The following is a 24945-nucleotide window of genomic DNA, read 5'->3' as shown; positions in this document are numbered from 1 at the left end:
TGTGAATCAATCACATATCGTTCAAATGAGGTACAAGTTTCGGCACTAAACTTGTGCCATCATCAGCCAACGAGTCAAATCAGGCAAACACAATAACAAACAGAAAAAAACAACTTTAAAACACACTGTAACACCTGCATAGATGAATATTAAATAAAATATGGTACATAATGATATTGCACTTCAGTGTAAAATCCTTTTAAAATGACGATGACTCCGTTGTTTGTACATATGGTGGTTTGTCCAGCTTGTACATGTCTTTAGTTCTTTGATCCTGTTGAAATTGCGCTGCAGAGTTTAATGTCATGTGAAGTTAACATTTTGTTTGATCTATGGTTTGGTTCCATCACATGCACGTTAATTTTTCGGATCTAAGAACTAAAGACATATACAAGCTGGACAAACAGCCATATGTACAAACAACGGAGTCATCGCCATTTTAAAAGGATTTTATACTGAAGTGCAATATCATCATGTACCATATTTTACTGTATTTAATATTCATCTAGTGCTGAAACTAGTACCTCATATGAACAACATGTGATTGATTCACATTAATAAATGTCTTTGTATTGAATAGGAGGACCCCTGTTAATTTCAATTATTGTAATTTATATAGCCTATGTAATATGCAACATCTGTTCTGGTCTTCAGAAAATAATTGTTTCCGATCATGTTAAAATACTAGATTCATGTTAGGAAGGAACAATTTCAATTCTTGTCTGAAAGCCCAGTGACTGTATAGTGCCCTGTGAGAAGTGCCTCTTCGGCGATATAAACGAAAAAAGTAAAAAATAAACATATAAACCTGGATGTCATGTACAAGTTTTACAAGTACAAACAATTAATGAAACTTGTTCCGTATTCAATTAGAGCTGTCAAAATGCACTCTGTCTCCTTCCAGTTATTGTAGCCACACTCTGCTTTACGATTTCCACGGATTCCCTAAATAATACCGGCCAAATGCTATGCTAAGATGGTCCCTCATGCAAGTTCACTGCCAATCGCTTTCCCAGTACAGTACTTGTTCTAATTACTGCAATACCAGGACGTTAATGCAAAGATCCACAGGTATGTCATAGCCGTCCTTCATGAGATACTGTTTCTTGAAAAATGCTTGATCAAGGATTTAGCATTGATGAGACTGAAATTTCTGGACGGTTGATGCAGGGAAACCATTCATTCGAGGAATGGATAATGCAGGATTTTTAAAATACGTAAGAAGCTCACAGGACCACGTAATTTGAACTAATCCAGGAAAATGTAGATTCCGGGAATGGATAATCAAGGTTGCACTGCATTTGTTCCTCTTCATTACAGTTCTGTATTATGAGGATGAATATACCATCTTACCTTCATAAACCCATTGGGTAGGTCATTAAGCTCCTGGTTGCTCAGTGAGAGAAGAGTCTCCACCCATTCTACAGGAACAGAGTCAAATACACCAGACACTAGGAGATTGGTGACAGGAAAGTTGAATATCCAACGATACTTGCTCAAGAAATGCAAAGCATCATGGATATACGAGTCACTATCCATATAACCATCCGGAAGATACATGGAACTGCAAACAAGCCGATGATTTCATTACAGCATATATATTTGCAAAAATACTTTCAATGACTTTGTTTTGAACTACAATCAATTTACTGGGCATTCAACACTGCATAAAAAACAATATTTTTTAATACACCCTTTCTTTCTACTCTGGTGTACTTCTCAACTAGGAATGGTACTAGGCCTCTGCAGGCCTCATACAACAGATTACAAGAAAGTCTATTTACCTTTAATTTACATGAGAAAATGTATAGTTTGTCCAACCACCATTGTTATACATGGAGATTTATATAGACCGTAAACGATCGCACTTCCGTCTGATAGCAGATATAGGAAGATGCGACTGCTTTCTAAAGGTGACAGACAAAACTCTGGGAGATTCATCAAGAGTTATGAATTTCATGTTGTTGGTCCGTATTGAACTGAGAATAACACAAATTATGCACAGTAGAGTTTTCCACCTATATCACACGTAATATCTCATTTTCATTTGCTACATTTCAACCACACTTCATATTGAAATTTATATATTCATAAGATTCTTACTGTTAAAAAACATGTTTTAGGATTTTGCTTAATATTGTGTATGTTTTAATGTGGCTGATGATGACCCTGAGGAGGGTTGAAACTAGTCCCATGTAATGTAAATATTGTAAATACATCTTAGTATTGAACAGGTGGAAAACTCTACTGTGCATAATTTATATCTGAGAGATTCACTTACCAACATTTGCCAACAATACGCAGGTTATTCTTTGTTAGGCATCAATTGTTTCCCCCAATTTTCCTTGTTGCTAGCTAGCTTTTTATTTTAACATACATTCATTTGTGATGCAATACACATTGTCTCAGTGCATGCTTTTAGTGAAAAATAATTGAATTACAACACCCATCGTAGCCCTGTAAAGGGCATTCAGGAGTATGATGTATGCAATCCACCTGAGACAGACACTACTGTATACTGGCTACAGACAGTTGGAAACAATTGGGTCTTTGTTGAATGAGTATGACAAGCATCGCACATCTGGTTTGGCAGACATGGCAGATGTTCAGACTCATTAGCTTCTGTCTCCTAGGAAATCATTGCGTTGTTTGTCTTGGGAGGTGGGGTATTAGCATTCTATATGTCAAATAGCGGCCAAGGTAAAGAAACTGTGGGTGTACAAGGTGACTGCCATTCATGAGTTCCAGGAGCCATATAAGTAAAAACAAATCCGTTACTACACATAGTTCTTGAATTTTACTGTGCGGCAAACAGAAATTCTAAACATCACATGGTTTACAGGTGAAACCTGGTTCCATCCAACTGGTTACATGAATTCTCAAAATACCCTCATTTGGGACACACATAATATACAGTATTCACAAGACCCTTGCACACACACAGGAGGTTGAAGTTTGGTGTGCAGTCTCGGCAAACCAAACAGTGGCTCCGTTCTTCTTCTTAGATACAATGAACACAGACCAGTACAAACCAGCAGCTTCTTTGAGGACTGAGTAATCTCGAATAATATGTGGCTGCCAAGATCACCGGACTTAACAACACCAGATTATTTCCTGTGGGCTTATCTCAAGAATAAAATATATCAAAATATACCAGAAACAATTGAAGATGTATAAAAAAAATCAAAGGAAATCAGAAGAACAGACGAGGAAATGTTGCAGGAAACTGCCAGATGCACGGAGCCATAGGTAAGGATGTGTCTACAAGAAGATAGAGGCCATTTCCAACATCTGCTGTTTCTTCATATAAGGAACACAGTTGCATTTTTCTAATCTGCTATCAGACAAAAATGGGGTCATTTTGAAAACCAGCCGGTTTATAAACATCACCATGTATTAATGTAGAAAGATGTAGACATGGTAACAGACACTCAATACACAAGGCATCAATCCAATTAATATACAGGGTGATTCCAACTACGCTTAGTATGTTGTGCGGGATGCCAAAGTAATCATTTTTTTAAGTGGGACCCATGTCTGAATGTGTATGGTTCAAGCGTTGTGGGACATCAAAGCTTGATAATGCTTCGGATAGCCTGCTTGGTGTGCATTCCACACTTTGTCAAGAAACCACCACCGACCTAACAAAAGCATCATATCATGCATTAAATTACAGAAGAGGTTCAAATTATCGACCTCCAACTTGATTACAGAACCTTCATTGGTGGAGCAGAGATTGGTGCATACGATCAAAGATATATGACTGTGTGCTCAGTATTTCAGTCGCTGCATCAATTCATGTAATAAGGTCCTCTTTTGATGATACAGGAGTCTTGAACACCATACGCTTGATAGTACCCTCACCGGGCGAGTTGACCGTGCGGGTAGAGGCGCACGGCTGTGAGCATGCATCCTGGAGATAGTGGGTTCGAATCCCACTGTCGGCAGCCCTAAAGATGGTTTTCAGTGGTTTCCACTTTCACACCAGGAAAATGCTGGGGCTGTACCTTAATTAAGGCCAAGGCCACTTTCTTCCAACTCCTAGGCCTTTCCTATCCCATCGTCGCTGTAAGACCTATCTGTGTTGGCGCTATGTAAAGCCCCTAGCAAAAAAAATAGTATCCTCAAACAATGTCTTTGACCATGTGCACTAAAAATGTAGGTAATAATAATGTTATGTTAACCGAGCACGAGTAAATGCTACATGGTTGAAGTGGCATCAGGTCACTGGTGTACCATATGACAAAAAAATTCCCATCCGCCTGAAAGGAAAAGTCTCCAAATCCATGGTCCGACCAATTGCACTTTATGGATCGGAATGATGGCCTACAACTAAGGAGCATGAGCAGGCTCTACATGGTATGGAGATGATAATTTTACGTTGTTAAGAATGAAGCCATATTTTCCAGTGTCGACTTAGTTAAATTTTACAGGTATGTTTATAGTGTTATAATTTATATTGTAATTGCTGTGTGTTTGACAGACTGGAAAGTTTTTATTGCATTCAATTTTACGTTGGTCACTGGGTCTCACAAGACTGGACCATGTCAGGAATGAAGATGTCTGAAGGCGATTGGGAGTGGCACCTATCCCAGAGAAAATACAAGAAGCAAGACTTAGATGATCATGTCGTCCGAAGCCTTGAAGACTCAATGATACATAAAGCCCTCCAATTTGATCGCGGAGGTTCTCAATCCCAAGGTCATCCCAAGAAGCGATGGTTCAACTGTATCAAAGAAGATATGCATCCTGTAGGCATTACTGAAGCTGATGCCCTTGACCGCAGGAATGGGAGGATGACATGTTTAAAAGCAGAACCTGCACCAATGCGGGACTAAACACTAGGAAAGAAAAAGAATAATGTTATTCGCTTTATGTCACACTAACTACTTTGGTGGTTTTCAGACACACCAAGGTGTCAGAATTTAGTCATGCAGGAGTTCTTTTTAGTGCCAGTAAATCTACTGACATGAGGCTGACGTATTTGAGCACCTTCAAATACCACTGGACTGAGCCAGGATTGAACCTGCCAAGTTGGGGTCAACCACTCAGCCCAGCCAAAAATGTAGGTTTTGAAATCAAGTTGGTGGTCAACAATTCAAATCTCCCTTGTAATTTAACCTTTTCACTTTGGTGGACTGTTGTAGAACTCGGAAGATAACCTTGCTGGGTAGCTGGTGGACTGCTCAAGCAGCCACGCAGGAGTGATGCCGCACATCCGGTGAACTGCTGTAGCAGTCGTGTGTTGTTCAGCATTTCTGTGCTTTGCTACAGTAGGCTGGGAGAGTTTGACCTTTGTGATGTCTAGTGGCTGTTTTGAGAGCCTATAGTTACCTGTAGAGACACCAGATGTCAGCAGCAGTCAGTTCAGATGTAAGGGTTCAAGTGACCTTCACATTTAATAAATGAAGACTAGTTTCAATTCTCTTGGAATCATCATCAGTTCAAACAAATGCATAATTTATTTAAGGTATAAATGATATAGATTATATAAAGTGTTGAATAGTGGAACATCCTTTGAACAATTCCTATCATATAAGTCAAATATCAACACGGAAATTAAAGTTATAAATATGACCTTCACGTTCATCACTAGGTTCACACTGCCGCCTAGTACCTGTTCACTGCCAGCGTGTTCACACTTCTATAGGTAGCTTCAAAGTGTTCTGGTACCATATGTCAGAGAAACTGCATGCTGCCAAGGAAGTTCTTACCCTCATCCTGGGTCGTGATTTCAAAAGAGATGAAGATGGGAAGAATTTAACTCCGTCAGTGTCGTGTACAATAACGTGGATCTAAAGGGAAGGGAAGATTTGCATGAATGGAAATAACTAAAATATATGCAATGATATTTGACTGAATTGTATACAAACTTGGTCAACCTGCCATGTCTTAACGTGAACAAATGCGACCGAGAAAGTGGAGAGTGGTAAGTATTCTGTAGAGAGGGCAGAGCCAACCGCCCAAGGTTCTCGTCCTAAAGCCATGCTTCCACTCTCTCTATGCCGGAGTTAAAAGTTTAATGCATGTTATGATGCTCTTGTTGGGCTGGTGGAAGTTTCTTGACAAATGTGGAACGCACATTAGGGTGGGCCGAAAAAACTCGAATTCTTTTTTCCAAGTCGTGATACTGCGGAAAAGTTGTGAATTGGGGAGAATAAAACGTGGTAAAAAAAGAAACAAAATAGGTTCATTTCTTCTGGTCACGCACGTGCTCTAAAGTTTGCTGAAATTCAGAAAAAATTTATATTTTTACGATAATTTTCTAACCTTGCTTAACTTGTCAATATTTAAATGTAATAGCTCTAGTCGACTCTTACCCGAACCGATAATGATTTAGAAAAAAGAATGGTTCAAATCGGTTAAGGTCTTCCGCTCGCGCAACAGCCGTCAAAAATCTAACAAAGTTTCGCGCTCGTCGTAACTCACTCGGGTCAAAGACCCTGACGCACAGCTCACCCACCACTCTCGCTACCACGCCGTGCCATTGTTGTGTCAGTCTGCACTTATCCTTTATGTTTGATGTGTGTTTCATTTGCTCTTCCAGTTACTATTGTGGCATTTGCATCTACTGTATTTCGATGTTTGTTTTGTGTTATGACATTTTTGTGTAACTTTGTGACTTAACGGTGGTATACTATGGCTGTACCTCAGAAACTCACCACAAGACAGGTAGTTTATTGCCCTATATTTGCTGCACCTAAAGACTTTTCATCAAATAAGCTTCCTACTGGTGAGGACGTGATTCAGTGTTGTTCACAGGAGAGATACCACTTGGCGCTTCAAGTTAATAATAAGAGCGTCAGTTTTTCACACGTTGCCAGTACAGTAGCTAACAAAATAAAGCATCAGAAACCATCCATCCTAACGGTTACAGATAAGAGAACTGTGCAACTTATAAAAGCGTTGCATGATAAATATTACAACATTCGAAAATCATATACTCGGGATATAAGAATGAAGATTCGTTTAAGCAGGAAATTGACGAGTTTAAGCAAGAATGCTCATTGCTTTTTGACGTAACGGCATGCAAATGCCCCATTGTTGTTAATTGCATTTGCAACAGAACCCCTGATTTATGTAAATGCGATATAACTGTCAACTGTGTGCAAAATCAAACAAAATACCTGCTATTGAGCTAAGATTTGTTTACTTATTACGAGCACACGGAATAGGAAACATTGGAGGGTTAGGCGTGTCTGAAACAAAGAAACGTATTAAATCATTGGAAAGGAGATCACGTGACAGCCATTTAATTCTGGATGATGAATCTGAATCTCATCTGAAACCCTCGTGCTCGTATTCAAATGTAAATATTGTTGAAACTGATCTTGGTCGCTATCGCTATATTTACTAGAAGGATAACAACTTGAACTTGAACTTTAGATTGTTTGATGAAAAGTCTTTAGGTGCAACAAATATCGAGCAATCCAATACCTGTCTTGTGATGAGTTTCTGAGGTACAGCCATAGTAAACCACTGTTAAGTCACAAAGTTACATAAAAATGCCATAACACAAAACAAACATCGAAATACAGTAAATGCAAATGCCACAATAGTATCTGAAGAGCGAATGAAACACACATCAAACACCAGGGATAAGTACAGACTGACACAACAATGGCACGGGGTAGTGGCGAAAGCGGTTGGTGGGCTGAGCGTCAGAGTCTTTGACCCGAGCGAGTTATGACGAGCTCGAGAATTTGTTAGATTTTTGACGGCTGTTGCGCGAGCTGAAGACCTTAACCGATTTGAACCATTCTTTTTTTCTAAATCATTATTGGTTCGAGTAAGAATCAACTAGAGCTATTACATTTAAATATTGACAAGTTAAGCAAGGTATAAAATGATCGTAAAAATATACATTTTTCCGAATTTCGGCAAACTTTAGAGCACGTGCGCGACCGGAAGAAATGAACCTATTTTGTTTCTTTTTTTTTTTTTTACCCCATTTTATTCTCCCCAATTCGCAACTTTTCCGCGGTATTACGACTTGGAAATAAGAATTCTAGTTTTTTCGGCCCACCCTACTGCACATCCATCACCATATCTGAAGCATTTTCAAACTTCAATGTCCCATAGCAATCAAATGCTAAGCGTTGTCACATTCATTCATTCTGAATCACCTTGCATATTCCCTGTCCATCTTGAATTAGAGAATGTAACTTAATTTGTGCTTGGAACTTCCTATATTTCTCTCCTCTTCTCAAATATCACAGCTTGCCAGTATGCCCACTTGTTGGCTATGATCGTTCAGGCATTAAATCTACATGGTTTGATACTGTGGATAGCAGGTTTGAGTCCCATTGATGAAAAAAAAAAAAAAAAAAAATGTTCACCATCAGAATGGAGGTCAGCAGGGTAGGAGAGGTGGTGGTATACAATTTCTAATTACTAGACTGTGTGCCAAAAGCCTGGACTCAATTCCAAACCTCTTCTGCAGTGTTCATATGGACAGAGGGCACATGACACTATTCATGGTGATTTATCCTTTGGATGGCAACGTTAAGCCATGAGCAGTGTTGGTGGTGATTACTGTTTTAAGAGGAAATACAACTAGGCAACCAACTCTACATAACACTAATCATAGGGAAAAAATGGAAGGGATCCAACACTTCGAAAAATGAAGGTATCGGTCAAAGAAAGACTCCCTAGGCCTTGAGTACTCTAATACCATCCAGGTCGGAAAAGAACAAGGGTTGACCAAGGGAGGTCAGATAGGATAGGTGAAAGTGATTAGCCTGGTGCAGAACCCTTGCCGTTCATCATCATCATCATCCCATATCCAGATCGACACGTCGCCCGTGGGTGTCAAACAAAGACTTGCATCAGGCAAGCCAAGCATGTCCTTGGACACTCCTAGCACTAAAAGCCATACGATAAATAAATAACCACTTACCAATAGTTTTATTAGGGCTTCTTATGAGACATTATTTCTCATTGTCACCAATGAAGTAAAAACAAGCATTCCACAGCATGATCAGATGACTCATAACCTTTATGGTAGAAGCCCTGAAGCCAAGTACCAAGTTGTGAAAATGAGTATGACAATTTCATCCAACATGAACCTATATCCTACGTAATCAACTTTATAGGAATAAAATATGTACTACTTACGGGGCAAGAATGATCCTCTCATTGGAAAACTTTTGGTAAGGCCACATTCCATCATTCCTTTCCATTCAGTCAGGTCTTTTACAGTATGTTAATTTAGAACCAGTGTGACTGTACTTTATCTTATTTCAATCAAAGAATACCCAATATTATCAGCATGGTATTTAACTGTGCAAATTAAGAATGATTGCAGCTTAATTTAAGCATGAACGATGATTTTAAAGACTAGATTTTATCCTCTCCACTTGGGTACTTCATAACATTTTCTTATGTAATGAGAAAGAGAGAGATATTCCTGATGCAGGGAAGAAAAATATATATTTTTTAAAATTTCAATGGCAGTTACAGTGGTACAACATGTTCCCCAGACACCAGACTCTAGTGCATGATCTAGAACACAGGTTAGATCAATAATTTATAGTGGACATAGAAGAAGAGGAATAATTATTTTTATATATTTTCACCCATTACAGTACATAACATCAGATGTATTTTCAAAAAAGTGTTATGTTGAAAAATCTTCTATTTTGAAAGCATTTACAGAACATCTTATGACAAAATTTAAAACATGTTTACAGGGAAGTTACACATAGGCCTATTCAACACTCAATTTTGCTTCAGGTGCATTTTATTTTTTCACTTTGTAGGTTCACAGGTCATGGAAGAAATGCAATTTCTGTTATTCTGCAAGCACAGGAATACTTTACATGTGCTGCAATGAATTCGAGCTTTGCTCGCCATACATCCAGGCAAACAACACCTGATCTTCATCACGTTGTGTGAAATTTTTAAACATGCTCTGCTCTATGTCCCCTATAGGGCACGTGGGGTATGAGGATACCCTGGTGACCAATCCTTAATACTCGCATCTGGTTTAGGTCTATTTATTTTAATTAATTTTATCCTTGGTTTCACTATCGATCACATTTTTAATAATCGACCTAGCCTGATCACCAAAGAGTAGGTTCCCAATTGAGGGGCTCAAATTGGCAGGCTTGATCCTGGCTTAGATTAGTGGTATTTTACAGTGGTACAATATGCCAGCCTTATGTCAGCAGATTTACCAACACAAAAAAAAAAAAAAAAAAAAAAAACACCTCCTGTGGAACAAAATTTCCAACACCTCGGCACTCCAAAGAATGTTTAAACAGTTTATATCATATAAAGGCAACATTATTCTCATCCTGGTTTCCATGATAGGATCAGAATAAATATACATACCAGCAATAATAGAGGATCAGAATCAATATACATAACAGTAATAATAGAGATAAGTAATGGGGAAAGAAAGCAAAATTCTTGGTACTTTATAAGAATAATTCCCTTTTATTACTTTATTTCATTATTTCTAAGGTGGGATTTATAAATTTTTAATCTTAATTTTAGTTACCAGTGCAGGTCTTCAGACAAGATTCCTTTTCATCTCTACTTGGCATGTGTTTCTAATCTTTAATCCCCTGCATTAACCTTATCTCACTGTATTGTCTCTTTCCCTACCTTCTTTTTTCAATTTGGTTATATGTTGCACTGGCACAGATAGGTCTTATGGCAACGATGGGATAGGTAATGGCTAGGAGTGGGAAGGAAGTGGCCATGGCCATAATTAAGGTACAGCCCCAGTATTTGCCTGGTGTGAAAATGGGAAACCACGGAAAATCATTTTCAGAGCTGCTGACAGTGGGGTTTGAACCCACTATGTCCCAAATACAAAATCACAACTGCGCACCCCTAACCGCACGGCCAACTTGCTCAGTTTTTCCCACTTTTCTTTTTAATATTGTCCCCTCAAAATTGAATGTTTGTCAAGATAGCCTTCTAAATGAGCATCAGTACCTACTCTCTTAAAGAAACAGGAAAGTAGAAAGAAGCCTGTAGAGTGCTGAGAAGAAATGGATATAGATGAAAGGAAGAGGATGAAAAAATGTAATATTCCTATACTGTCACCCATATTCACAGCAATGCCTAGCTTCAATAAACAAAAATTGCATAATATATTAGACCAAAAATCTGAAATGATGGAAGAAAGTCGAGCATACAGTGGTTCAATGCCCTTTTCTTTTTTGAAGTGGACCTTGTAGCAAAACACTACTTGATGGTTGTTGTGTAGGTAGGAAGACAGAAACCTGAAGATGGTTACCACCTCTTATTTGGGACATGGAAGGCTTTAAGAAGGGTGAGATTAGCATATCAAGCAAAATATAATTGCAGATATTATATTTTAATGCTGTATAGCTGACTATACAAGAATGGTTAGGTATACAGTTCTGAAAAATTGTTGGTCTATAACAGGCTCGTCCAGACTTAGCAGGCCAGGCAAGCAACTCCGGTTTACCAGCATGCCGAGCCCCCACCAAATCATTTGCAATCACCTAGCACCACAGCTATAGTGAGATACTTCACAAGACAGCATTCAGATGTATTTTGTGGAAGTCTCATATCTTTTCTTACCTTTTTTGAATTCTGACCTAAATATCAGAGCCTTAAGTTATGCATAAAATATAAACAAAATATATTATTATAAATGGAAAGCAATTGATTTTTGGAATAATAGTCTTTTTAGTGGGTTGGACTGAGTAGCTTGGGAGATTCATCCCTAACGCTGCCTGGTGCTATTTGAAGGAGCTCAAATACATCAGTCTTGTATGTGTTGGTAGATTTGCTGGCACATAAAAGAACTCCTTCAGGACAAAATTCTGGCACCTTAGCACCTTCAAAAAATCATGATAAGATTTACTTGGCGAGATGTAAAACCAATAACGTTCTTCTTCTTGCGTTCCGGCCTTCTAAGGACCACATTACAATTTCAATTGTTCCTCCTTAGTTGTTCTTTCCTTTTCTTCCAGTATTCTTTCATTGTTTCACTATGTTTCTTTTTCCTGTCTTCAGTCCACTTTGTGCCTGTTTTCTTTTCCTTCCTCCCTTGGAATCCATCCATTTGTAAGACTTTCTTCCTAAAAATATTTCTTTCCAATAATTCTTCTTCTCGTATGTTGTTCCTTTCCAGGTCTTTCTTGACTTCTTGAATCCAGGTGGTAGTTGATTTCTTTTCCCAAAGGTACTTGAAGATTCGTTTAGTTAGTCTATTGTCATCCATTCTGTAAATGTGTCCAAGAAATAGCAATCTCCTCTTTCTTATTGTTTCTGATATGTTTTCTACGTTCTGGTAAATTTCATTGTTACTTCTTAATTTCCAAAACTCTGCAATTCTTAGAGGACCTAATATTTTCCTTATAATTCTTCTTTCTAATATTTCTAATTTATCAAGCTTGTAGTTCAGTGAGACATTTGCTGGCATAAAGGCATTTTGGTTTCACTACTGTGTTGTAGTGCTTTATTTTAAGTTTTCTTGACAAGCACTTTTTGTTGTAAGTATTCTTAGTTATACCGTATGCTCTTTCCATCTTCTGTATCCTCTCCTCTATAGCAGATTTTTCTAAACCATTTTCTTGAATTGTCTCACCCAAATATTTGAATTTCTTTACCTTTTCTATTTGACCAATATCCATTACTAAAAACTTTGGGGCACTTTTTATATTCGTCAAAAATTTTGTTTTCTCAGCAGATATTTTCAAGCCTGTCATGTTGGCTGTCTTTTCAAGGAGATTGACTTGCATTGCTGCATCTGTAAGGCTTTCTGAAAGTATGGCAAAGTCATCTGCAAATGATAGGCAATTTATTGCAACACCTTTGTTCTTCTTCCCCAGCATGAGTGGCAATATTTTAGATTCTTAGATTATTATTATTTCTGCTTACATTGTGTGTTTATTTACATAGGGTGAGGAGGTTGTCTTTTGTGAGAGATGCTAACAACCTGGGCTTGATAAGCTTTATTCCTATATCAATGTTCGAAGTGAGCAAATTTCTTTTCTTAAGAAAGGCCTTCTTTGCTTGTGCTAGTCGGCATTTTATGTCCTCCTTACTTCTGCCATCATTAGTTATTTTACTACCCAAGCAACAATATTCATCTACTTCCTTTAAGACTTCATTTCCTAATTTAATATTTCCTACATCACCTGACTTCATTTGGCTGCACTCCCTTACTTTTGTTTTGGACTTATTTATTTTCATCTTGTACTCCTTACCCAAGACTTCGTCCATACCATTCAGCAATTTCTCCAGATCTTCAGCAGTCTCAGATAAAATAACAATATCATCAACAAATCTCAGGGTTTTGATTTCCTCTCATTGGATTGTGGTTCCCTTCCCAAATTCCTCTTTGATTTCTTTTAGTGCCTGTTCTATATAAATACTGAAAAGTAGGGAGGACAAAATGCAGCCTTGCCTCACTCCTTTCTGGATTGCTGCCCATTTTTTTTAATAGCCCTCAATTCTTATCACTGCAAACTGATTTTTATACAGATTATAGATAATTCTTTGTTCTCAGTATGTGATACCGATCACCTTCGGAATCTCAAGTAGCTTGATCCAATCAACAATAGTGAATGCCTTTTCAAGATCTACAAACGCCATGTATGAGGGCTTGTCCTTCTTAATTCGATCCTCTAAGATCAGAAGTAAAGTCACGATTGCTACATTTCTTCTGAAGCCAAACTGATCTTCTCCCAACTCAGTTTCAACTTTTCTTTCCATTCTTCTGTAAATAATACGTGTTAAAATTTTGCATGCTGCATGAGATAATAAACTAATGGTGCGGTAGATTTAAAACTTGTTTACACCAGCTTTCTTAGGAAAAGGTATAACAACATTCTACCAAAAATTGGATGGCATTTCTCCTGTCTCATACATCTTCCTATTTATGTCTCTCAAGGCTCATCAAATTCTGACCTCAAAATTGGGTCCCCCATTTCATCAGCATCAACAGCCCCTTCTTGTTCCAGAACATATCATCTACGTCCTTACCCTGATACAACCGTTGGATATATTCCTGCCTTGTCTTCTTTCCCCAGAAGTGGTTTACATCTGAGCTCTTACTATTCCTACACCTAGTTTTCCTTTCTTCAAAGGTTTCCTTGATTTTCCTGTATGCAGCATCTACCTTTCCTAGGACCATAAAACCTTCAACATTTTTGCACTTTTCCTTCGGCCATTCTTCCTTAGCCGTCCTACACTTTCTATCCACTTCATTCTTTAATCACCTGTATTCCTTTTTGTCTTCTTTTTTTGCATTCTTGTACTTTCATCGTTCATCACTCAGATCTAGTATCTCCTGAGCTATCCATTGATTCTTAAGTGATCTTTCTTCAACAGCCCTAGAGACCTCATTCTTCACGACTGTCCATTCTTCCTCTATTGTGTTTCCTTCGGCCTCTTCATTTAGTCCTTGTGCAATATGTTCCTTGAAACAGACCCTCACACTCTTTTCTTTCAACTTGTCTAGATCCCACCTCCTTGTATTCCTTCAATTTCTCCAATTTCAGGTGGCATTTCATGACCAACAAGTTGTGGTAGTCCCCTCCTGGTAAAGCTTTGGAAATTCAACACCTGGTTTCTGAATCTCTGCCTAATCATAATGAAGTCTATTCGATACCTTCCAGTGTCTCCAGGTCTCACCCACATATACAGCCATCGTTTGTGGTGTTTGAACCAAGTATTGGCAAGGACTAAATTATGATCAGTGCAGAATTCAACCAGATGACTTCCTCTTTCATTCCTTTGTCCCAATCCGAATTCTCTTACTGTATTACATTCTCTTCCTTGACCTACCATTTCATTCCAGTCTTCCATCACAACTAGATTCTCGTGACCGTTTACATATTGTATTAAATCTTCTATCTCTTCATATAATCTTTTGATTTCTTCATCATCTGCTGAACTAGTAGGCATATAAACCTGCACTACTGTAGTGGGCCTTGGTTTGGTGTCCATCTTGACAACAATAATTCTTTCACCATGCTGGTCGTAGCAGCTTACCCGTTGTCCAGTTTTCTTATTCATTATTAAACCAAATACTGCATTTCACATTTGATTTTGTGTTGCTAATTCTGTAGTCGCCTGACCAAAAATCCTGCTCTTCCTGCCAACGTACTTCACTTAAACCAACTACATCTAACTTTAATCTATCCATCTCCCTTTTCAGATTCTCGAACCTACCACAATGATTCAAACTTCTAACATTCCACGCTCCAACTCGTAGAATGTCGGTATCCATCTTCCTGATGATTGCCCCCTCTCGTGTAATTCCCATATGGAGATCCAAATGGGGGACTATTTTACCTCCGGAATATTTTACCTGGGAGGAAGCCATCATCAGTACATCATTCATATAGAGAGAGATGCATGTCCTCGGGAGTTAGTTATGGCTGTAGTTTTGCATTGCTTTCAGCCGTGTAGCAGTATCAACACAGCTAAACCACGTTGAGTATTATTACAAGGCCATATCAGTCAATCATCTAGACTGCCGCTCTTGTAACTTCCGAAAGGCTGCTATCCCCCTTCCGATGAACCATTCGTTAGTCTGGTCTCTTGACATATACCCATCCGATATGGTCACACCTGTGGCTCGGCTCGGCTATCTGCTTCATCGCGACACGCAACACTCCACCACGCCAAGGTCGCATGATTTGCAGAGGAGGCCTCAGCCCCTAACAAATTCAGTTCTGCTTGCTCTTACATATTTCTTTCGACAATCATTTTTTGTGTCTTCAAAGGCTTCATTCTGTTGTTTCCGATTCCACAATCATGATGTGAGAGACTCCGGTATGAAATAAAATCAAAAAGCATTAATAAGCAACTTATGCAGTTCTATACAATATGGATGTGAGAGAGATAATGAACTTTCGTCTCTTCATTTCCTTGAAGATACTCCAGTTAGGATGTTTGAATTGCTAATGAGCTGCTTTGATTCTTGAACTATGTGGAGAAGAAGAAACTCCGTATATTCCAGACAAGGCAGATACAACATACCTGTTATTATTGCTGATACTGTTGCATTATTAAAGTTATCTCATAGTAATAGAACACATTTCATGTGTTTTAATTTTATTTTTTTCTCTTCACGTCGCACTAACACAGATAGGACTTATGGCTACGAAGGAATAGGAAAGGGCTAGCAGCGGGAAGGAAGCGACCATTGTCTTAATTAAAGGTACAGCCCTAGCATTTGTCTGGTGTGAAAATGGGAAAAAACAGAAAACCATGTTCAGGGCTGCCGACAATGGGGTTCGAACCCAAAGTATACATTTTAACAGTGAGCTTCTGTTTGCTGTAGCAATAGCTACGCAAAAATACATTCATCAGCAAAGGAAATGGTGAAATTGAAGGTAATTCAATTGAGTTTGATGGCCTCACATCCTCATCACCACTCCCACCCTGTCCTATCCAGTCAAATAAGTAGTTCACTGAATGATCGCTGTCCTCATCTTGTCACAATTCTTCTTCTGGGTTTGAACCCACTATCTCCCGGGTGCAAGCTCACAGATGCATGGCCAACTCATCCAGTCGCTTCTTTAATTCTTCAAGGTCTACTGTGATATAACCTAGCAATTCATTCTCCGAAAAATGAATCTCAGTTCTATGAATGAATATGGAATGATAGCTTTCAGGTGCAGATTACTTGCTTCAATCATACGTGACATAGCTTTGCATTCCTCTTTGTTTCTAAATTCTAAAACAATGCCTTTAATATGTATTCTCTTGTCCGACTCGTTGGCTGTACGGTCAGCATACTGGCCTTCGGTTCAGAGGGTCTCGGGTTCGATTCCCGGCCGGGTCGGGGATTTTAACCTTAATTGGTTAATTCCAATGGCACGGGGGCTGGGTGTATGTGTTGTCTTCATCATCATTTCATCCTCATTACGACACGCAGGTCGCCTACGGGAGTCAAATAGAAAGACCTGCACCTGGCGAGCCGAACCCGTCCTGGGATATCCCGGCACTAAAAGCCATACGACATTTCATTTCATGTATTCTCTTGACTATATTTATTCCAACCTGTAGAGACTTCATTTTAGTTGCAGAATGCAGAAATATACATATATAATGAGTAAAGAAATGGAATCAATAATAATAACGTTATTGGCTTTATGTCTCACTAACTACTTTTGCGGTTTTCGGAGACACTGAAGTGCCGGAATGTAGTCTTGCAGAACTTCTTTTACATGCCAGTAAATCTACCGACACGAGGCTGACGTATTTGAGCACCTTCAAATACCACCAGACTAAGCCAGGATCGAACCTGCCAAGTTGGGATCAGAAGGCCAGCGCTCTACCGTCTGAGCTACTCAGCCCTGCTGAAACAGAATCACAGACAAAGATTTTAGCAGATGTTGTTATACCGTTATAGAGTAATAAGCAAGTACCAGAAGAACAGGTATTACCCCACCGACTGGAGGATGTAGGCTGACAGGGAAGACGAAGATTCAATAAGTGTTATGAAGAGATCCATTGGGAATCAGGAAGGCAATATGCCATGAGGAAAACTCCACAATCATAGTTCAAATGCCCAGCTTGTGAAAAATTCTTGTTTGGACTGTTTCTTCAAAGTGCACACATTTGTAGTGTGATTGTGAAACATAGTTTGAATTATATTTCTTCAGAAAGTCTCATTTGTTATACTTTAAATTCATACGCAAAAAGTGTACCAATTTGTGGTGTGATGGCGAATGAGACAAAGTCACAAATATTTTTTCTAGAAAGTTCATGTAATTTTATGTCCTATGTTTTAAATTTGTCTATAGATCCTGACATGAGACAATGAATAATGAGAACACTATACAATCTTTTGTTATTTGTACACATGACATGATCTGAAAAAAAAAAAAGTCATCATAATTTATATGTTGTGGTTGATATATTACAGTGACGTACAGGCTACGTGGTGCCACATCGGACTCGCAAATGAACAGGCCAAGAATACATTCATGACGTACTGGCCACCTACTTTCATTTAACATACGTTTACATGTGAAGTGTGATGACAGTATGGCACCACGGGGCCTGAGACTTGGAGAGTGCATGTGAGTCCACAGCGGACTCACGCGGCCCGAATGGCATTAAGCTCTGTGAGTCAACGTTGGTCTCACGTGGCACTCAAGGTGTTAAAGTAACACGGAACTTCCCCTGCCCATAGAAGGTCTTTTCCATTCAATTATCCCTGGGTATTGCTATCGGCAACATAAATCCTGGAGGTAAGTCCTGAGAGCTAAACATTATCAACTATACTTTTTGTGGTATACAACTCAAATTAGCTCAGTTATGTTAATAAAACATGTAAAACAAAGTATCAGTTGTGAAGTAATTAAATGGAATGGCGTATGGTTTTTTGTGCCAGGAGTGTCCGAGGACATGTTCGGCTCGCCAGGTGCAGGTCTTTTGATTTGACTCCCGTAGGCGACCTGCACGTCGTGATGAAGACGACACATACACCCAGCCCTCGTGCCAGCGAAATTAACCAACGATGGTTAAATTTCCCGACCCTACCGGGAATCGAACCCGGGACCCCTGTGGCCAAAGGCCAGCACGCTAACCATTTAGCCATGGAGCCGGACTGTGATGAAGTGAATGCTTTGGTATTTGCAGATGATGTGGTGATTTGGGGAAAGGAAGAAAAGAAAGAACAAAGGAGACTGGATATTTGGAATGAAAATCTGAAGGAGTTTGGAATGGTAATTAGTAAAAGGAAAACTTTAGACATGCACTGTAGAAAAGAGAAAAAGAGAAACCAAGTGAACATAGACGGAGAACAGTAGCATCTGGGTAGCATTATTAATGGAAGTAATGAAATCAACCCTGAAATTAATAACAGACTAAGTAAAGGTACAACTTTTTTTTTTTTTGCTAGTGGCTTTACGTCGCACCGACACAGATAGGTCTTACGGCAATGAGTACAACATTTTATCATCAAGTCAGAGAGCTTTTATGGGATGACAAAGTACCCAAGAGAACGAAATTAACATTATATAAACAGCATTTCATACCAATTGCAACATATGGACTAGAAACGCTGGTAACTAATAAGAGACAAGATAGTAAGATCCAAGCAGTAGAAATGAAATTTTTAAGAACATCAGTTAAAAAGACAAGAGACAGAATTCAAAACATTAGGAAAAGGTAGGTGAACAATGATAGGGAATCCACCACCTAGGTGACAGCGCTAAATGCAGATCATTGATGATTGTCATCCAAATATTTGAGCAACGTGGCAAAAGGTCACGGGAGTGACGTCACATTAGTCATTAACATAGGCCTTGGTTGCCAAAAATGCTGCAGCTGTGGATTTGTATAAATAGCGTGTGTTGAAATAGAAAGTGTACCGTCAGTTATGTCACATTAGTCGTTACTGTAGGCCTTGGTCACCAAAGATGCTATGACTACAAATAACGCAATATTTGAGTTTCATTTATTGAAAGACATATTCATGATCATTAGCTTTTTGGAATGGGAAAAGTTTTTTCTTTTCTCTATTGTTTTCTTGCATTTAAAGGTTACTGAATTCTACTTCCTTTCTTCAAAAATGCACATGGACATTTTGACAACCTAGTGACCAGGCCCGTACTTACGCATAGGCCACATGGGTCCGACCCCGAGGTGGCAAATGTTTAAACAAATTTGGGTATGTCTGAATCTCAAGAGCTCTTGAATAATCTGGCTACATTATAAATAGAAATTACTTTACTGTGGATTTTTAAAATGTGATTAGTATGTTCACTAGTATACAAGCAAGAATAAAATCATTTGCTTAGTAGAATTCTGTGGTGTTGCTGTAATAAATTTGACTTGGAAGTTTGGTACCAATATTGTGGCAAATTCTTTGTACATTTTGTAGTTTTGATGACTTCTAGCTTTCTTTTGTTTCTCAAGAACCTTTTAATGATTTTGCATATCAATGTTTTAAATTATTCTTACTGAATACATATCTGTAGGCACGCACTTGTACAAGCATATGGGAGAGTAAAATATTCTCAGGACCAAGGGTACAAAATTCCTAAATACAGACCTGTTAGTGACTATTGCCCATTATTATTATTATTATTATTATTATTATTCTTGTGTCAGAAACATCTAGAATATACAGTTACATTTACACTCAGTCACAGTACACACATTTCGACCAAACCTTTGCTGCATCAAGTGCCTTGAAAGAGTTCTCCTTCTGTAAAGGATGATGGGCACAGCACACATTGAATCATATACTGTACTGTAGAGCAGTGGTATTCCAACTTTTTTGTTGGTATACCCCCGAAGTATGAGTATACTGCGATTATACCAGAAATAACAAATAATTGTTGCTAGATACCAAATAATATCAACTACAATCGTCGTCATAATCTTAGGCAGCTTATTCCGTTTGCTCAGGTTCCCTGCATGCTCTGAGGCATAAATTACCGGTAGTTGCAGCCGGAGATTTAAGGTCGCATGCTCTTACTGATACCATGGGATTTTCAACTGAAAATCCCACCCCAGAAACACTGGGAATCAAACCACGGTCACCGGGATGACAAGCAAACAGCTAACCCACACCACCACCCTGCTCCCGATTAATAACAGTAATGTGAAAAACAATGAAAACCTACAACGTCTTTGACTGGGTCAAGGATGTAATGAATGAAACATATATAAGTTATTAGTACAATGGGGTCGCCACTTCCAAAGTAATTTATTAATGACTGATAGATGCTATGAAATGAGACTGGAGAGTGTTGCTGGAATGAAAGACGACAGGGAAAACCAGAGTACCCGGAGAAAAACCTGTCCTGCCTCTGCTTTGTCCAGCACAAATCTCACATGGAGTGACCGGAATTTGAACCACGATATCCAGCGGCGAGAGGCCGATGCACTGCCACCTGAGCCACGGAGGCTCGTATCATATATAATCATCACTGGGCAAAGAAAACCTTGTTACTCCTTTGGAGTAAAGTTTACAGAAGTCCACGACTGAGTGATCAGCAATCACCGGAGAACTGCTCCTTCATTTTCATTCCTTAATGATAGCCCAGTTATTCGACCAATGGAGTCTTCTGTTCCCTTCTCAGGCAAAGCAGCAAGATGAAAGAAACGTGGTTTTCTCACGAGTGGAATTAAGAGGAGATATATATCTCTCTCTCCAACAAGTACTTTTGTACTATACACAATGCTACTGAAAAATTAAAGTCAATGGGTGGATTTTGAAATAAAAAATTAAAACAAGATTTTTACATACTTAGTCAATAGGAGGTACAAACTGACGCGTACCGTATATTAGAATGAATTGTTCGGAAAGGGGATTCTGTGCAGTGGTAAACAAAAACACAATCTAAACAAGATTTCATTGAAAATGAGCAGGCTTGACTCTTTTCTGAACTGCTAACTGAAAACAGAAGCGTATCCCTTGAGACGACCCCACATACCACACTTGGAATACCACTGCTGTAGAGTATGGCCTGCCCCACAAGCACACTTGATCTGTTTAGCATCAATGTAACCCCATCTCGCTAAGGTCACTGTGGATCTCCTCACACCTGATCTCAACCTATTCAGGAATCTCTATGTTAACCACAATCAGCATCCTTATACAAATGAGTTATTAGACTTACCTTTTTAAATCAACACCGTCCATCTGCAAATCTCTTGCATAACATTCTTCAATGTTACATCAGCCATTCTTTTTCCCTGTAAAAGAGAAATAGTAATTTTCTTACCACTTCCTAGATCTGGCTGCACTTGTTCTTGAACTATCTTCGCAAGATTTAAAGATATTATAATAATGCCTATGGAGGTAATATCTTAAGAATTCCTTATAATTCAACATAAAATAAAGGAACAAAGATAGGTACATACAAGGATAAACGCAATGACAGGTCAGGGTGTAAAGAGGAAGCAACTGAAAAAGGAGAGAAGGACTACAGATCGCACTGCACGATGAGAGATGATGAAGATGATTGTTGTTTAAAGGGGCCTAACATCTAGGTTATTGGCCCCTAATGGTACGAAATGTGACGAAATGAAATAAATTAAAAGCCCAAAAACATCCACTGACCACAATTCAAAATGTGAGGGTGAAGAATGAATGGATGGATATGAATTTAAAATGATCAGTGGAACCGACCCACAGTGCCTCATATGCACAGAAGCTGGTGCAGAACAATAGTATTACTGACCAAGAGACTGCTTCTATAGCACAATACTGAATTGATGATACTTGTAGTCGAAAGGGGTCTAAAATCCAAGTCAGCGGCCCCTCACAATGGTACTTATCGCTAGGAAAGTAGAACCATGGTATTTGTCATGTTGCGGTACTAATCAAGAGTAGCGTAGACTTGCTGCATTCTACACATTATGGTACTACATACAGGTAATGAAATTCGCACAAGTATTACAGACCTACGCTGTTTCACACATTGCGGCGCCATTTACAGGCAACACAAACCTATGGTGTTCATCACATAAGGGTACTAACCACAAGGACTCGTACTATCCCGTGCTGTTCCTCATATAGTGGGTATTAATCATAGACAAGCCAAAACCATGGATTCCCTCATCCCATGGTGTCGCTCATATAGTGTTACTAATCACAGGAACTGTAAAAGCCATCGTGCTCTCGTCTGCTACTAATCACAAACCTATTTTGTACCTAACATAGTGGTACTACGTGTAAGTAAAAGCGACCCATGGTGTTCCCCGCGTGGTGGTACTAATCACAAGTAGTTTCATGGTTCTAATTTGGTCATCCCTTTGTCGCCCATACGACAGGCAGGGGATACCGTGGGTGAATTCTTCGTCTGCGTCCCCCACACACAGGGGGTCAAGATGAGAGATCCATCAACAATCTTCCTCCTGGCCTGTTATTACCAGGGGTCAGCACGTTGTATGGATTTAGCCCACCTTCCCGATACCAACCCTACATTGAGGAATGTATTCACTATCACGTGTTTCTGTGGTGATTTGTCATTTGACATATTATGTCAAGAAGCTGGACAGATATCCATCAACAATGGCTCCCTGAATATCCCATCCCCATTCCACTCCTCAGCTCTCCAGAGGATGAGTAGCTATAGATGTAAAATAACTGGAGATGATGAGGAGGAAGCCATCTATGTAGAGATTTCAGATTACGAACATGTGGAGTTCTATGTGTCCTTTTGTGTTTCCATGTTTGTCATCTCTCCTTTCTGACATTTCCACTTTCCACACTAATGAGCATTGTATATGTTCTTAGCTTCATTCATAGCACTGATTTTGAGCTTATAAGTTCTCTTTTCAACACCCACAATGGTACTTATCGCTAGGAAAGTAGAACCATGGTATTTGTCATGTTGCGGTACTAGCATAGCATAATAATGTACCAGTGTATAAGGGACATTCATGAATATACTATAATTCAACAGAATTGAAGAATAGGTTACAAAGTCCTACAGACACTTTCAGTACAGACTTTTATACACATCCAGTCTGCAAACCTCTCTGAGATAGCAGTTCTAATGTATTCACTCCTGAACTAACCTCTCTCCCATTGTATGTTGTAGTCCTGTAGTTATCTCCCAAAGTTCATTCTGGCAATAATTCTAGGTCTGTTATGTATGCAGCACCCTTAACCTTATGAACAAGATATCCTAAATCTCCTCAGGTTATCTCCTTATGGAATGAATAGGCTTACAAAATAACCATTCAGTCCAGCACTCTCCTAGGGTCTACAATGAGTTCACTCAACTTGTCATATATGGTGGTCATTTCCTTTTGTCCCCCTCTATTTCAAAAGATTCTTTATAAAGTTTTCTCTCCTACCAGAGTTAAGATTTCCAAAGTCCTTATACAATTTTTTAAAGATTCTATCAATCATCAGTCATGGTGCATACATAAAATCTGTGAGACTCCCCATATAGCTGAGAATTTTCTGAGGATGTTCACAAATTTCCCAATGTGCTAGGAAGCTGAAACTTTGCACATACATTCTCTATAGTGTGTAGTTTTCCAAAAATCATAAAAGTACAATACAAAAGTGCTGACAACAATTGCATAAATAATGGCATATTCCTCTCTCACAATCCCTTGGTCTCACTCCTTCCATCACGATCATAGCAATCTGCCTCTCATCATTCACTCACTCTATCTCACCCACATAGCCTACCCAACAGACTGATAAGTTGATTCGTACAACTGGCCACCCGAAAATGACAGGGACAACGCAGATCTTACGATGGGCTTGACAAACTTCTTGAAATAATCAATCTGTAACAATGTGAAGGTAAGAGGTACGGAACTAAATGAGGCCACACAGCTAGTTATAAATATAGGATTGTGAAGGCGTTTTATTTAATTCAGCCTTGTAGACTGAACATTGAAAGGCATAACAAACAATAATGAAGAGGTATGTATGTATCCATGTGTTTTAATAGTTGACTCAATTATTGTGGAAACATTCAGCCACAAACTCAAATCACATGGTAAACAAAATTCATTGATATGTCACATTATGCCCTAAGCCATGAAGGAAAAAACACACTGAGGTAGTAGTAGTAGTAGTAGTAGTAGTAGTAGTAGTAGTAGTAGTAGTTTCAAGTGGCTATTGCAAGCTTGTGTAGCCCTTGTCAAGCAGACCCTCCGATGAGAGTGAATAGCATTTGCTGCGTATTGGAAACTGTGTTAATGTGGCAGAGTGTAGTGTTGTGCGTGCGACTTGCAGTAATCTGGGGACAGCACAAATACTCAATCTCCGAACTAAGGGAATTAACTGTTAAGAACTAAAATCCCATGAACCAGCCAGGAATTTAACTCAGAAGGCTAAGATGCTGACCAGTCAGGTATGGACCTAAACACATTTTAAAGTGAGAAGTTAAGATGTATTTAGGTGTACAGAAGTTCCTTTCATTGTGATAATGAAATGAAATTCCACAAATGTAAAAACAGCCTCACAATATCAGAAATGAAAATGGCCAATTTGAAAATTAGCTTCATAAT

General features: G+C 38.9%; 1 protein-coding gene across 2 annotated transcripts in view; it reads right to left on the bottom strand.

Annotated features, from left to right (window-relative positions):
* LOC136873727 (presequence protease, mitochondrial) overlaps positions 1 to 24945 on the bottom strand; it is a 111970-nt gene that overhangs the window by 77078 nt on the left and 9947 nt on the right. For both annotated transcript variants that reach the window (XM_067146876.2, XM_067146877.2), the window contains exons 2-3: positions 21585 to 21660; positions 1354 to 1564 (exon numbers count right to left, since the gene is read on the bottom strand). In XM_067146876.2, the coding sequence (XP_067002977.2) occupies positions 1354 to 1564; positions 21585 to 21607 (234 nt within the window). In that variant the 5' untranslated portion in view covers positions 21608 to 21660. The remainder of the gene's footprint in view (positions 1 to 1353; positions 1565 to 21584; positions 21661 to 24945) is intronic.

Source organism: Anabrus simplex, chromosome 5, assembly GCF_040414725.1.
Source record: "Anabrus simplex isolate iqAnaSimp1 chromosome 5, ASM4041472v1, whole genome shotgun sequence".
Classification (NCBI taxonomy): Eukaryota; Metazoa; Arthropoda; class Insecta; order Orthoptera; family Tettigoniidae; genus Anabrus; species Anabrus simplex.
The sequence above is the reverse complement of the archived record's forward strand: the minus strand, read 5'-3'. Positions and strand labels throughout refer to the sequence as shown.